The sequence below is a fragment of the Aptenodytes forsteri genome, unplaced genomic scaffold, assembly GCF_000699145.1.
Source record: "Aptenodytes forsteri isolate BGI_AS27 unplaced genomic scaffold, ASM69914v1 Scaffold118, whole genome shotgun sequence".
NCBI lineage: Eukaryota > Metazoa > Chordata > Aves > Sphenisciformes > Spheniscidae > Aptenodytes > Aptenodytes forsteri.
The window spans coordinates 81379-96819 of record NW_008795859.1 but is presented as its reverse complement, the minus strand read 5'-3'; the positions used below and the strand labels follow the sequence as shown (position 1 = coordinate 96819).

The window sequence follows — 15441 nt, the reverse complement described above, 5'->3', positions numbered from 1 at the left end:
CTCCCGGGTTGCCGGGGTGGGCGGGGAGGGGGCAGCCGGGGAGCTGCCGCCAGCACGTGCAGCTGCCGGGGGAGACACGAGGGGCAGGTTGCTGTGAAGAAGGTGATGGCAGCTTCTCTTCTGCCTGCCCCATTGCTTTGTTGGGGCAGGAGCAGGAAGCCGAAGCAGTCTCTGCATCCCCTGGACGTGCCGCCAGGCTACAGGACAGGTGACATGCACACCGCCTCTGCTTGGGGGTCTCGCGTTGTTTTCTCCGGCCGAATGCAGATGGCGAGGCGCTGGAGGGTGTAAGCAGGCAGAGAAAAAAGGCAATGGGCTTCCTTCCCACACCAGGGCCTGGTGCCACAGGCAGGGCTGCCTGCCCTGGCGTGCCAAAGCCGTCCCCACCAGAATCTCGCTCGCTGCAGGGCTGGGGCTGTGTCAGCCTGCAGCAGACCACAGCGGGCAGGAGGTGTCCCAAAAGTGGGCCGAGAGGAGGGGTGACAGTTGGGGATGGGTCTCCTGCCTCCAGGGCCATGCTGATGTAGTCCCGCTGTCTCCTGGCCCAGCCAAAATCACAGCTTCAGAAATATGACTTAAAAAGATCAGGCCATCGAGCCATGCTCTTCTGAGCCCTGTTCCAAGCAGCTGTCCAGGTGTGATTTAATTGCCACATGAACAAAGATGCTGAGGAGCCCTGGTCTTGCGCTGACCCAAGCGGGGGTCCCTGCCCACCCCCAGCCTGTGCAGGGGCCGCAGGATTGCCTGCCCCACTCCTGACCTGCTTGAGAGACCCTGGCGTCCAGACGAGCTTGTACACCATGTAGAAGGGGATGCAGATGAAGGACGATGCTCCTATGAGGTACCCCACTGAGATGCTCCACTCCGGGTACTGATAGTCAAAGAGTGTCAGAGGCGGCTGGTCCAGGAGGGAGCTGACGACTATGAACTGTAACGAAGCGGAGCACGTTAGGGAAGGACGCTCATGGGGCCGGACCGCGGCAGGACACGCTCCACTGCCAGTCACAAGCAGGCACAGGGCTGCAGCAGGGCTGTACAGCCCGCAAAACCCACGTGCACACGACACGGGGCCAGAAAAGCTCTTTTGTGATGGCCGGGCATCTCTGGCAGACCAGCCCCGTTGGCTCCCCACAGAGAGCAGATCAGCTGCGACATCTCCCCAGCCCCGGCACTGGCGCCGGCTCATCCCATAAGTTATCCCTATATCCGCATCCCACTGCCACCCCTGCTTTCCTAACCGTGAAAGGCCAACATGGACGTTGCAGTGACATTTCCCAGACTGCCACCCCTTGCTAGGTATGGGCTGGGAGGTCTTCATCTAACAAACCCCACAGAGACGGTGGCCTGCAAAGGCTGCACGTCCCCGTGCTGAAATGAAATCATTTGCTGTCTGCTTTGATTATAATACTTCTCCCTTAATAACCTGGGCAAAGCGCTTGGAGCCGTAATTAATCCTCACAAGGCCTCTTCTCCTGCAGATCCAGTGAGATTAGACCCCTCTGTCTCTCGCAGATGGCAGCCTTTGAAGTGCCGGGGGAGCTGGCATTTCAAAGGGGACGGATCCGGCCCAGTGCACAGCGCCGCAGTGCCATCAGAGATGCAGCCACGGCTGGCCGTGCCAGTGTGAGCGTGGGATGCTGCGGACCAGGAGGGTGAAATGGGGCTGCACTCACGCCCGTGTGAGCACCCAGCTGCCAGCTGCCAGCTTTGTACTGGAGCACAGCTCCAGAAGAGGCTGGAAAATGCACTTCCAGCTCCCTTTCTCATTGAAACCCGCTGTCCCAGGGGTTGCGGACAGCTTGTCGTTGCCCGTGGCTGGAGCAGCAGCGTGGGGAGCCGGCAGGGAGGGCTGGCATGATGTCCTACAGCCCCAGCCAGGACCCCAGTGCACCCTCCCAACAGCTTGTTCACCCCGTGCAAGCGAGAGGGGAGCCAGCGGTGCAGGCACCCGGGGAGCTGGGCAGCAGCAGCAGCAGCCATGGAGGGGAAGAGCAGCTCCCCTGCAGGGCATTCAGAGCGGGGTTGACAACCTGGTCTTTAATTCGGGCCATAGATACTCACTGCTAACAAGGCAGGGCTGATGGCGACCCAGCACACCTTCCAGAACATGCCTGGGGTGAAGCCCAGCATGGCTTTCACATCGTGGGAGAACCTCTGTATCCCTGCCGGAGGAGAGAGCCATCACAGCCCCGGAGACCCGCAGAAGACGTGGGTACAGGGACACGGACACGATGCCCTCCGTGCCCCATCCCAGCCTCGCCAGGAGTCACGCACGTGCTTCTGCCCCCAAACCCCCTGGCATTTACTCACCTGCATAAGGTTAAATACCCATGTAGGTGCCTGCAGGATGTTTTTCATAACAGAGGCAGTTTCTTACCGTAAAACCAGGAGACAGCTATTGTTTCCAGTAACACGGTTAAATACCCATGTAGGTGCCTGCAGGATGTTTTTCATAACAGAGGCAGTTTCTTTCCGTAAAAACCGGAGACAGCTATTGTTTCCAGTAACACCACCGCCAGGATTGAGCAGCCGGCACCAAATTCCTCCAGCAGTTTCACCACGTAGGCTCCCCCCTGGAACAGCACAAGGGAGGGGAGGGCAGCTGCAGGGGTGCGGAGTAGGTCTTTGGCAATGTCCCGCACCAGGGGTTGTTGGAGAGACGAGTAGGTGTGTGGCGGGGACGGGAGCGGAGCGGTGCCCGGTACTCACGTAGGTGAGAGTGCTCAGGGAGCCCAGGAAACAGACTGTGATGAGGCCGAGGACGAAGAGCTCCCGTCGCCCGGCCAGGACCTGGGGGTACTCGTCCATCACAGCCGTGATCACGGCCTCCAAGCCCCCAAACTGCAAAGGAAACACCGGCGTGGGGTGGAGAAATGAGACGTGGGGACAGTCCTGCTCCCCGAGAAAAATCTGCTCTGCTCACGGCCCCCTCTGCCTGTGAGCAGAGGGGGGACATCCCATCCCGTCCCCTCCCTCCATCCCCGCTCTGGCCATGCTCGGAGGGCTCAGGCAGGCAGCTCTCCTTCCCGAGGCCATAGCTCCCCTTGTCACCCCGCTATTAGCCATGGGACACGGCCATCCCCAGACCCCACTGGGGACACGGCTCCAGGCTGCATGGCTGTGCTGTCGCACTCCACAGAGGTGCCTACCGTGCTGTCCAGCCCCAGCGTTATCATCATCAGGAAGAATATGATGGCAAAGAAGGTGGATCCCACCATGTTGGCGATTGCTTCAGGGTAGGTGATAAAAAGGAGGCTTGGCCCTGGGAGGGGACACCGGTTTGGTTTGCTGTTCACCGGCTGCTCTGGCACAGCCCTGGGTGCCGGTGGGAATGCGCTTGGGGAAGATGCCCCAAAGCCAGAGCGGCCGTGCCTGGCCCTGGCTGAGAGACAAGGGCCAGACACCTCTCTGTCCTCCGCTCCTGGGAACGGCTCCCGGGCACAAGCCCCCACACCCTGGCAGACCCCAGGGCCAGCCATCACCCTGGCCCCCCTCGGCCACGATGGGCACACAGAGCCCTGGGGCACCTGGGCACCGCGGGGCCAGGATGGGGCAGTTGTGCTGGAGGGAGACGAACCTTTATCTCTCGCAACATCCTCCACCTCCACGTCCCTCATCTCAGCCATGTAGCCGAGCACGGTGAAGATGATGAAGCCCGAGAGGAAGCTGGTGAGGCAGTTCACCATGCTGGTGATGAGCGCGTCCCTGGAAAGCAGAAAGCAGGGAGACGTGTCCTGCGGCAGAAACGTCCCTCCAGCACAGCTCTCGCACCGTCTCAGCTGACCCAGTCGCCTGCACCCCCGCCAGTTCCCTCTTCCAGCCCCGCATACCAAAACCATCAGTAAAATGGGGAAAGATGCTCAGCCTGTGGCCGCGGGGTGCAGGAGCTGTCAGGATGCGGCTCCACTGCAGCCGTGCCTGGTGCAGCCCCCATGCCCACAGGGTGCAGCCCCTGTGCCCGCAGGGACCCATGGCTGCGGGAGCTCACCGGTAGCAGTTGTTGTGGAAATGGTTGTAACTGGCGAGAGCAAGAAGGACACCGAATCCAGGGCCCAAGGAGAAGAAAATCTGCGCAGCAGCATCAACCCAAACCTGGCAGGAGAAGCAACAGGCAGGCTGGAGAATAGGCACGGGGTCCTGGGGGCTGGGAGGTGCCCCACGGCGTGCCTACCCCATAGCATGCCTACCCCGTAGCGTGCCCACCCCACAGCGTACCCACCCCACGGCATAGGGATGGGGTCCTTGTTGGTACATACTGCCAAACCTCCTCTCTTGCCTGGGGCTCCTTCCCCTGCCCCGTGCTCCCGCAAAGGCATCCCAGGAGCAGGGGAGCTGCCATGGGAAGGAGGGAGCTCGTTTCCACCCTGGGTCCTGCAGCAGCAGAATAAAGCAACAGCATCTGCGCTCCCCTGTGCCTGGAGGGGGGACGGAGTCGAAGGGAGCCCCGAGACCCCCATGCCCACTCCTGCCCCGGCAGGTTCAGCCCCAGCAGCACGACCCTGATTACCTTTAATGAGAATTCTCAAGTGCTGCCTGGTAATTACCCACAGGAAGCCTATTGTCAGGTCAGGGCGAGAACACAGCACAAACAAAACCCAGTGGCAATGAGATGGGTGATTCAATTACAGATTTACATTTCCAAGAGCCTGTCCAGGGCGTCTTGTTTCTGTAGGAACAAGGGCCCCATCGCACTGCGGCTCTGGCCAGACCCTCGAGCTGGAGTGGCTGTGTGTCCTGGGGAGGGGGTCTGGGTGCTGCCATTCCCAGGGCGGGGGGCAGCCGGAGCCGGGGTGGTGCATCCCACTGCACACTCACTGTGGTGCTCAGGAGCTTGCCCCAGTCTGGGCGCAGGTAGAAGATGACCCCTCTCCAGGCGCCAGGCAGGGTAGCCCCTCGGACCAGCAGGATGAGGAGGACGACATAGGGCAGCGTGGCTGTCACCCACACCACCTGGAGAGAGGCAGCCATCAGCCCCTGGCGCCGGCAGAGCTGCTCCACCAAGCGCCCAATCCACCTGTGTCGGGCACGGCCAGCTCGCTCACAGCGGCCCAGGGTGGCCAAGGGGTAGGGGTGTGGGGAGGAGGCAATATCCCATGTTTAAGCACAGGAAGACCCCCCACCAGCTGCCAGGCACATGCTCTGCTTGGTCCCTCCTGCCTGGCCCTGGCCATGGAGGGGATGCTGCATGCCGGGCTTACGGCTGCCCAGGGTGGCCGAGGGGTAGGGGTGTGGGGAGGAGGCAATATCCCATGTTTAAGCAGCCAGGAAGACCCCACCAGCTGCCAGGCACATGCTCTGCTTGGTCCCTCCTGCCTGGCCCTGGCCATGGAGGGGATGCTGCATGCCGGGCTGCAAGCCCCCCCGTGCCCAGGGCTCTGGCACGTCCATGCCCTGGCAGGGCTGGCAGCAGAGCCCTCTTTCTTACCTTCCCGGAGGTTTTCACCCCTTTCCACAGGCTGAAGTAGACGATGGTGAAGATGAGGAAAAGGCAGAGGAGCAGCTGCCAGTGGATTCCCCCCATGTCGTAGAGACCCCCGGACTTCTGGATCTCCAGGACCTTCCTCCTGCGGGCAGGGATCCCCACAGCCGGGGAGGGTGTCTCAGGTCAGCATGGTGCTGCTGGCTGCGCCCTTGCAGGCAGCCGGGGAGCAGGCTCAGCCCTGGGCAGGCAGTCCCACACTCACCTCTCTCCCAGCGCACTGAGAATGGGGACCGTGAGCTCCCCAAGAGCATCCCCAAGTGAAAGCCTGCTCCCAGGCACCCTGGTCCTGCTCCCCGTGCGGCAGACCCGAGTGCCTCCACGGGGATGTGCCCCAGCTTAAACACATCATCCACGTATGTGCACTTACGTATAAAACTCTTCGGCGGGGGACCTGGAGAAGTTGGTCCAGGTCACGTTGCTCTTCCCGAAGTAGTTGGTGCAGTCGGGCGTGTTCCAGGGGTTGTCGCAGCTCGCCCAGGGCAGGGTGCCCGAGAAGGACGAGTAGAAGTAGTAGAGAGCCCAGGTGATGATGGTGTTGTAGTAGAAGGAGACGTACAGGCCAATGATGCAAATGGCAAAGCCGATGCCTGGGGAAAGAGAGGGGCAGACTCAGCAGCCCGCGCCGGTCCAGCCCTCTCGCTGTCCACCGGGACGTGGCTGCGGGCACCTGCACCACCTGCGCGGCCCCGCTCACCAACACTGCATGGCCCCGAGTGCGCGGCGGTGGCCTGGGGCTGGGGGTCTCTTACCTTTAAAGATGGGGCAGATGCGCTTCCAGATGGGGATGGCGCCCGTCCTGTGGAACTGCCCCAGGGCCAGCTCCATGTAGAAGAGGGGCACCCCTCCGAAAACAGCCATCAGTGTGTACGGGATGAGAAAGGCTCCTGCGGGGTGAGGAGCAGAGCGGCAGTGACCACCGCGGCCCCGCGCCGGCCGGTGAGCACAGGCAGGCTGCGGGTGGAGGGCTGCCACTGCCATCCCTCCCAGCGCTGCAGGGATGTGTCACGGAGCAGCGTGCACGAGGGGTTTGGACGTGTGTTTGTAAGATGCTTTGCAAATTATCTGTTCAGAAGGGGCTCGCGGATGTGAGGACCCTGCTCGGTGCCCCAGCCTCCTGGGCTGCTGTGCTGGTCCCCGCTGGCGTCCCAGCCTTCGCTGGGGAGAGATCGTTTAGCCAGGATGGTACAAAGAGCAATAGAAACCATCAAGGGATAGGGCACCACGCACCTCTCAGGTCTAGAAGAGTTTTGGAGAAAATCCCACTGAATATGCATGGTCACCCCGAGACACAAGTAATTAGCGCTGTAATCTGCATTATTCATAACAATGTCATCTGTACCAGGGCTACACTTGTACCCCATGGAGGTTTTGGAACTGGAGCTGCTCACCACGCTCGTCAGAATAGCCCTGCTGGGATTAGTTAATTTAACCCCCACGGCTCCTCTTTCCGAGAGCCCTCCACGCGCTCCACCCTCAACCCCTCAAGGGTTTCTCTTCTAGGAACATCTCCAGCTGATGGGTGAGCCCAGCACTGGCCTGGATCAGCTCTCCCGCCCTGCGTGGACCATGGCTGTCCTTTCCAAGAGCTGCTGTTTGAACTTCTCACCTTCCTGTGTGCGTGGGGCGGGTAAGGAAAGCATCTGCCTGACCCACATCAATGAAGAGTGGCTAAAGTTTGCTCCCGGTCCCACAGGAGTAAATCACAAATAACTGTGCTTGGATGTGGGCACCTGGGATCCACATTTTAGCCTTGAGTATGGTACTAATTATCTCCTTCTAATTTTCCCAAGCAGTAGAGGACGTTACCCGAATGCTGACTTTGGCAATTAAATCCACTGTGCTTTTGCAAACAGCACAAAATTTTCATTCCTCATTTTTAATTTCCATGCAAGGGGTTTTTCTACTCTGCTCTATTTAAAGCAATTTATTTAGTTGTCATTTACTCAAGGTTTTTTCCTTCACGGACCTTTTGTATCTTAACTTGCTGTTGATCCCTCACAGGAGCGAACACCTGCAGCCCTGTGCAGCGCGGGGCCGCGCGTCCCGGAGAGCCGGGGCTCCTCCGTGGGGTCCAGCACTGCCGGCTGCACGTCCGGGATCTGCGGCAGGCAGCTGGGATGCTTGCGAGGATTATTTTAAAACACAAGCCATCAGAAAGGGTTGCTTTCACAAAGTCACAAGATCATAAAGGGTGCAAACCTTCCACCCTAAATTTGCAGATTCTTAATCCTTTTATGCAGTTTGGACCACGCTAGTTTTCTCTTTGTGATCCTAGAGCTGCTAACGCACCTCCAACCATGCTGGGGAAGGAGTGAATGACAACAGGGAAGGAGTGAATGGAAGGGGATTTTGAATGAAGAAAGACACAAAACAGAAAAGAGACAGATGTCAGGAGAAGTTGGGTCAATCTCCAAACTGCCCTCTCCGGAGAGGAGCAGCTAGAGACAAAGAAAGAAAAGCAGCAGCGAGTTTTTCAGCATCAGAAAGATGAAAACCAGATTTCTTTTCTCCAAAAGAAGACTTAAATAATCCTAGCGGTGTCCTTACCCCCTCCGTTTTGGTAGCAGATGTAAGGGAATCGCCAGATGTTGCCCAGATCGACAGCGAATCCGATGACCGAGAGGAGGAAATCCATTTTTTTGCTCCATTTGTCCCTGGGGTGGCTTTGGGACCCCGGGGGTGCGAGGCCGGCTGTGGGACCCGGGCGGGGGGCCGTGCCCTGCTGGGGAGGGCTGGCGGCAGGCGCTGGGCAGGGCTGCTCTGCCATCCTGCCACCCTGGCAAATCCTGCAGGATTCAGGCTGAGTAACTTGGGGACGGGAAGGATTTTTCTGTTGCTGATGACAGATCCGAGGAGGGGAGGGTCAGGCTGACTGCGCTTCCCCACCTCCCGCTGGAAACCCACAGCACCGAGAGCAGCCGGCAGAGAAACCCGTCCTCTGATCAAAGGCAGGAGGCGGGAGAGCAGTTTTCTGAGCACAGGGCTGAGGCGCGGGGACCAGCTTCACCGCACGGGTCTCTGTCCCCTCTGCTTCCTGGGTCTGCGCCTGGGAGGGTGCATTTTGGGGTTGGGTTGGGGCTGGTGAAACAGAATTGTATTTGCACCCCGAGGTGGTGCTCCTTCCTCCTGACAAATAGTTATTTCTTTCTCCTTGGTGTATTTTGCAATTACCACTCTACGAATGATGACACCAGACCCATCAAAGGAGACGACCACTCATTCTTGCAGGGGAAACTCTGCGGAGCGAGCGGGGCCTGGAAATGCCCCCTGGCCGGGAGGCAAGCACAGGGCACAAACTTGACTGGTGCTTGCCATGGGCCCACCGGACCCTCGTGGGCTGGGGGCATCTCTGTGTGCGGCCGGGAACCAGCATCACTCGCACAGAGCCGCCCGGTTTGAGCCATCCCGCATCGCCCCGTCTGTCCTCATGGACTTGCTGGGTCTTTCTGTAGCCCAGGGGTGTGAGTTGTTGCAAATAAGCCTCTGGAAAGTGAAATAACTTTTGCAGCTCAGATGCAATCAGGGAGGGGATAGCAGTGTACCAAAAGCCATTGCTCTCTTCAGTTTGACAGTTTAACAGCAAATTTTATGGCAAATGAAAAGTGCCTGTGGAGGCTTACAGCCCGGGCAGGTCCCTGTGTCTCGCCGCCAGCCGCGACACAAGGGCCGGTGCCAAGCGAGCCCTTGCCCAAGGCCACCAGGTGCTCCCAGGGCCCCGGGGTGCTCCAGCACCGGCTTTTCCAGGCACCCTCATCTGTAATTAAAAGAAACTACAGAAGAGATCAAACTGGGAACTGCAGCTCTTAGGGCCATGGTTAGCGGGTTGCTGTGACGACCTGATGCAGGTGCCCGGCATCTGCCCAGCACGGGAAACCTCTGGACACTGTTAATCCTTCAGGCACACACATGGAGACCCGTTAGAAACGTCCAGTCAAAACCACACTTTTCTTTTCTGGTGTGTCTGGTGCTGGCTGCCGGGGCTGTCAGACCGGAGCAGCTCAGGGGGCTGATGCTGCTCCCTGGGCGGACGTCCTGGTGCTCTGGGTGGCTGCAGCGAGGTGCGCAGGACGGGCTGTGCCTTGGTGGGTTCAGCCCAGGCCGCGGTGGCATAGTCACCTCAGGGCAGGGACGCGGCTCTGCCAGGGGACGCCACCCCACCGGCTCCTCGCCTGCACAGCGTGAGCACAAGAGTCCTGGGAACGGGATGTTTTTCTCTTAACCAGCTACCCCTCCTTGCCCTCCTGGATTTGGCTGCCCCCAGCACCTCGCCGTGTGTCCCCAGGTGTTCCCTCACCCGCTGTGGGGACCACAGCAGTGGACGGCCGAACCGGTCCCCAGCCCCGAGCTGCCCCCTCCCAGCGGGCAGTGATGGGTGGTGGATCCGCTCCCGCCACCCACCCGCTGTCGGTCCCCGCGCAGGGCGGGCTGTGCTCGGCACGGCTTCTCCCTCTCTGCTCATGGAACGTGAAATTATTGTTCCTTTTAACACCTCTCATTTGAAAATGCAACAGTTTTCTGCTGGTGGGTTTTCAAGGAGTGACTGGCAACAGCTCTCTGCACGTGTTTTTCTCCGAGCAAAGGGGTTTAGTTGGAGGGTGTCAGGCTGATCTGACGCGCTGGTCCCTGCGCTGGGTGGGGAGCGAGTGGAGGTTGGGGGGGTCCTGCCACGGCCAGGCAGAGCCCCCGCTCCGTGAGCCCGCGTGCACGTGGCCCCATGGCTTTGCCGGTGCAGCTCTCCCCCGAGCTGAGGCCCAGCACACAGGTGAGGGACAATTAATCTCCTGTGGGTTTATAAGGGATTTGTGTCACTCCTGGGACTTTGCAAAGCCGTGAATTTCAGTTGCAGTCCTTACAATACGGGTGTGGGCGCAGCCGTTGGAAATTAACGGCAAGGCTGTACTCAACTGCTGGTGCTGCGGGGGGCTGGCAGAGGGGCTGCAGCCACCGAGGGCTCTGAGTCTTCCCTTGCTTGGGGATGAAGGTGAGAAATCCCCGCTGCTGGCGTGATCTGTCTGAGGAGCGTGCTGGGGGAAGCAAGGTTTAATCCCCCCTGACTGAGGACCATTCTAAGGGCATAAATGACAGAACAGAGATAGCTGGTGCCATAGCAACTGTAGAAAAATAATAGCTCTCTCGCTGTAGCTGACCCTTCTTTTCTCCGGGTAGTTTACATGCAATGGCTCGGTGTGCCACGTGTGGAGACCCTCCTGCACCCGGGTCCTGCTCACTGCTCAGGAAGCCTCAGCAGATGGGCTCAGAGTCACCCCCAGCCCCAACGGGAGGAGCTGGCCGCGCTGGCAGCGGGGTGTGAGAGGTGGTCTGCGGTGGTCTGTGGGGAGCAAGTCCCCCCGCAGCATCCCTCAGCGCAGGGCGCTGGCCTGAGGCCCCTTCCCGAGTGTGAAGCAGCAGCTGTTCAAACACTGGCATCTTTTTAAAACTAAGCTACTTGCTCTCCTGAAGAGCCTCTTGCTTTCTCCGCATTGATCTTTTAAATTATACATAATGAGAGGCCCGAGGTGGGCTTTGTACTTGCACCTTGGGCAGAGCTGAGCATGCAGGAACAGCACTAGCCAGGCACGGCTGTAGCTATTCCCACAACAGGTCCAAGCCAGAGCTGCACGGTGGTTTTGCAACACAGGGATGTGCAGGCCGCATGTTGCTGTTTATAAGCTCCCTATGCCAAGGCACCGGCCGGTATCAGTTTCCCAGCACGCCGGTGCTGCTCCGCTCCAGCCGAGCCGATGTGCCGCGCCGTCGGTTCGATGCCAATGCTGCCGTTCCAGCAGCCTCCATCCCTGACAGATCCCCCCGGGTCCTCGCTGGTGAATGAGCTGCGAATGCACCCAGTGCTCCTGTCCCGCTCCCCCAGCTCCCACCTTCTCCTCGGGCGCCCGATCGCCCACCCGTGCCGCTGCCTGCTGCCTCTCGGCACCGACCTGCTAATGCGGTTGCCTCTTCTCCAGCATCAGGTCAAGGCTGCCGCTGTCAAGTCAATGAGGAGAGAGCTTTGAAATCTTAATTTTTTTTTAGAAGCTGCCAGCTGGAAAAACCATTGCAGGTTCTCAGGGCTGCTGGAGACGGGAGGAGGGCAGAGGGAGGGGTGTCTTCGGGAGCTGGTTTTCACTGCGAGGAGCTGTGCTCCCCAGAGTCAGCCCCAGTGTTTTGGGGCCCTGCGAATGCCGAGCTCCCAGCTGGATCCTGGCTCTGCGACCTGCCGGAGAGATGAGTTTTCCCCAGAATTTTGCTTATTCTGGTCACAGTTGTCCAGCCCCTGTGTAAGGGGCTGTGTGTGTTGCTCCAGCCTGGCCCATCAGCTGTACTGCCTGGGGCTCAGGGTGCTCATCAGCGACACACCAGACAGGGGGTTTTCTGGGTAAAATGTTGTTATTTTGCCAATTGTAGCCAAATATTTTTATCCATCATCTGACACTCAATTAGAAGCATTTCAGAGAGGAGGCTATGGAGACTACATAGCATTTGAAATAATACACAGCTGAAGTCAGGGGTGCTGGATCCGAGCGTTCGCTTTGGCCCGTGATGAGGAAGGGGCAGCCGGCAGGCGGCTACGACGGGGGTCTCTGCCTTTTATTTACTGCAGCTCACGCTCCGAAAGCTGGCTGGTCCCCTGCGCATCAGCCATCACGTTGTCTGAATTCCTGCAACATCACGGTCAGACGTAGTCTGTGGGCTCCCTTCATCAGTTTAGTTTTGCTTTTTCCTGTTGTTTTCTTTACTCAAAGCACAAATCACTTTAGATTTAAAATGTAGAGTTTAAATCTAGCTCAAATCAGATTTAAATTTGAATTTCCGTCGTTAGAAGTTGTTTCTAAACAGTACGATTACTTGATTAGCAGATTGCTTTTATCCTACCTGCTCATCCATGCAATGAAATGCAGAAAAGTAAATTGTGGTCTTAAAACAACTATCCTGCTTAAGCCGCAGAGGCAGCAGTGGGAAGTTTAATTTAATTACCATGATACTCAGAGATGTAACTTAATCACATTAAGTATAGATCAACGTGCTCTCATTTAAGCTCTCCAGACTTCAGAAAACAGGGGCCAATCGTCTCCCACCCATCTTTAATCCAGGGAGAAGCAGAATTTTCCAAGGAAAAGGAACCAGCAAGGCTTATGGAGAGCTTGTCCCTGGGCTTGTTTCAGTGAATTTCTCCCCAAAGGAACGTAATAAATTAGTAATAGCTCCCACCCCCACTCACCGTTGTTCCTGGGGAGAAAGAAGCCCCGAAAATCGCTTTTTGTCCCTCTCAAACGGCCTAAGTGTTGCCTTACTTGGTACACGGTCCCACAGAAGTGCCGGCACCACCAACCACCTGAACGTCTCTGGGTTCATTCAGCATGTGGACGCTGCCCACCCTGTGTTAGCCTGGAGTATCGCAGGGAGATTGACAGGACGGAAGATTGTACAAAACCAGCACGGTTCATTAACAGGAATCGAAAGGATCTTCTTCCTCCTCTGGGCTTCCCTCTGCCAGCGCTGTGCATTTGAGTCAAACTCACCAGGTGGTCATCGCTCCCCCGAGCTCGGCAGAGCCCAGGAGGAGTGTGGGTCCCCTCGGCATCACCCCTTGGCCGCATCCTGCTGGCACAGGCGCGGGGGGAACCAGGCAGCACTTAGAGCACAAATGCTATGGCAGAGCTGCCAAGGTGTTCTGGGTTCTGTAAAAGCTGCTTGGCCTCACCTTGACCCTTAAAATAAGGGGGGTTTGTTTGTTGGGACAGGTCCTAAAAGAGTTGTTTTGACTCAGCTTGGACAGACCCGTTTTCCTGATTCAGGTGCTAAACTGAACAATTCCTGCTGTCCAAGTCAAGGTCGATGCCTCCAACATAATTTTCACAATAGCAAAAGTGAGAAACAGGCGGGAGAAACTCGCCCGCCTGCCTGAGGCCGAGTTCGAAGCTTTGTCAGGCAGCCCAGGCTCTCCTGGCTGGCGGATGCTGTTGGTTTAAGTCAGACAGCGCTGGAGAAGCTTTACAGAGACCAGAGCTGTGCAAGGTGCTGTGCGTGACACGTTCGTGCTGTGCCCTGGCTCCTCGGGAACCTGGCACCTTTTCCATTTCAGCATCTGCATGTATGCAGAGCCACGGCTCCACTCTGTCCCCGCGACAACTCGTGGTCAGGGGGGCGAGTAGGCCGTCTCTGCCCTTGGTAATTTGATTCACTGTTGATATCTGATGGCGCTCCTACATCGTGTTTTATGAGGCCACGATGCCTTCATTATGATTGCTTATTAGCCTGTCTTAATTGCCAGTTCAAGACTGTGGGACCTGCGGTCATCAATAAATGACAGACAGGGTTGCAGAGCAGCAGAGCTCGGTAGGAGCCGCGTGGGCTGACTGAGCACGGCCTGAGCCCCTCGGGCAGGGGCGTGCTGCAGCCCGGCCCCCGCCTGGCTGTGCAGGTCTCAGGTCAGACCTGGAAAGCCCTGGGCTCCTGCCTCTTAGCACCTTCAGTCCGTCTCCTCCTGCACCCCTTTTGGAGGAAGGGGACCCCATCCACAGGGCGCTCCACGGACAGACCCCCGGCGCAGGCTGCAGGGCAGAAGAGATGCAATGGTGCCACCTGGTGAGACCGGGCAAGCCGGGCTTGCTGCCTCGGGGGTCCGCAGCCGGCAGTTGTGGGGCACAGAGCCGCAGCTGTTCGGACAAACCGGGCACGAGACCCCCGACGCGGCACGCCAGGTCCTGTGCCAGTCGCAGGGGGCCCAACCTGAGGCCAGGGGTGACTCCCCGGGCTGAGATCGGCATCTGGAGGGTCGAGTCAACATTCAGCGACTGCAGACGGGAGTTGCGACCCCCAGCAGCGGCACCTGGAGCTGCCTGCCCAGGCTGGATTCCCACGGACCCCAGAATCTTTCTGGGATCCGTCTGGATCAGCAATCACATACCCCCAAGCAAGCCGGCCCTGTTGCTGCAGTTCAGTAACATTTCCGCTGCGACCACCTCCGTTAACAGGGTATTTAGCGAGCAAATAAACAGCGAAAAGCAAATAACGTACACAGAAATAGGTTTTCTCTACAACGGATATGGCACAGGTATTCTCCTGGCCCCTGTGCCAGCGGTGAAGTAAGAAGGGACCAAAGCCTGATTAATCCCGAGTCCAGAGCTCCCTCCTGTTCTCCCGGCAGACGAGTGCCCAGCCCGGGCGGCGGAGGGGAGCCATCGGCACGGATGGTTCCTGCCGTCTTCAGGGTGACCCAGCACCGGCACAGAGCGAAAGGCAGCTGCTCCGACGCAGAGGACACAGCCCAGCTCCGGGTGCGGCGGAGAAGCAGCGCCCAGGGCTGCGGGGGCTGGCGGGTCACCGGGGGGCTGGAAGAGGTGGGAATTTGTAACAGGCTGGGACCTTCCCTGCTGTCTGTGCCGGGATTGAGTCCCTTCCCAAGTGACGGCAGCGAGGGCCAGCCGGGCCTGCGTCGGTGGCTGGCGGCCATGTGCCGGCGTGCAGCGTGGCTGGGCGCCGCTGCCCTCACGCTAATGCGGTTTGTAGTTATTGGAAACTGGACTGCGAAGGAGCCGGGATCCTGTTTCTATGGAAATGTCCTGGAACAGCAAACGAGGGAAGAGAAAAACAGAAGATATGTTAATGGGAGCTGCTAGGCAGGGCTTTCTCTGAAGGGGTTGCGATTTTGATAGAAGGCATCTCGGGTCTCCTGTGATTAGGTCTTCTCAGCTCATTATCACCTTCCCCGTGCGGAAGAGCCCACGGGAGGGTGCCCGGACGGCGCACGGCTGCCAGGACGTTGTCGCTTCGCACCTCCGTGTAACTCCCAGGGCTCCCAAAGCCCCGTAGGGTGCCGGACACTGCTGGCTGCGCCCGCCCCAAAGCAGACCCATATGCAGGGACACACCAAGGGTTCACCCCGGCTGCGGCCTGCGCCCCGTCTCCATGTCACCCAGCCCCGCGGGTCGCCGTCCCCGGGCACCTCGGGGCACCTCGGC

The 15441-nt window shown here is 58.8% G+C and overlaps 1 protein-coding gene across 1 annotated transcript in view; it reads right to left on the bottom strand.

Annotated features, from left to right (window-relative positions):
* The window catches only part of LOC103902827 (sodium-dependent serotonin transporter), a 10744-nt gene extending 2495 nt beyond the window's left edge, over positions 1 to 8249 (bottom strand). Inside the window, exons 1-14 of the mRNA XM_009283939.1 lie at positions 8030 to 8249; positions 6232 to 6366; positions 5850 to 6069; positions 5426 to 5564; positions 4816 to 4950; positions 3989 to 4092; positions 3578 to 3705; positions 3150 to 3262; positions 2710 to 2841; positions 2483 to 2573; positions 2378 to 2395; positions 2062 to 2162; positions 761 to 928; positions 222 to 278 (exon numbers count right to left, since the gene is read on the bottom strand). Coding sequence (XP_009282214.1) covers positions 222 to 278; positions 761 to 928; positions 2062 to 2162; positions 2378 to 2395; positions 2483 to 2573; positions 2710 to 2841; positions 3150 to 3262; positions 3578 to 3705; positions 3989 to 4092; positions 4816 to 4950; positions 5426 to 5564; positions 5850 to 6069; positions 6232 to 6366; positions 8030 to 8249 — 1761 coding nt within the window. The remainder of the gene's footprint in view (positions 1 to 221; positions 279 to 760; positions 929 to 2061; positions 2163 to 2377; positions 2396 to 2482; positions 2574 to 2709; positions 2842 to 3149; positions 3263 to 3577; positions 3706 to 3988; positions 4093 to 4815; positions 4951 to 5425; positions 5565 to 5849; positions 6070 to 6231; positions 6367 to 8029) is intronic.
* Between the last annotated feature and the right edge of the window lie 7192 nt (positions 8250 to 15441).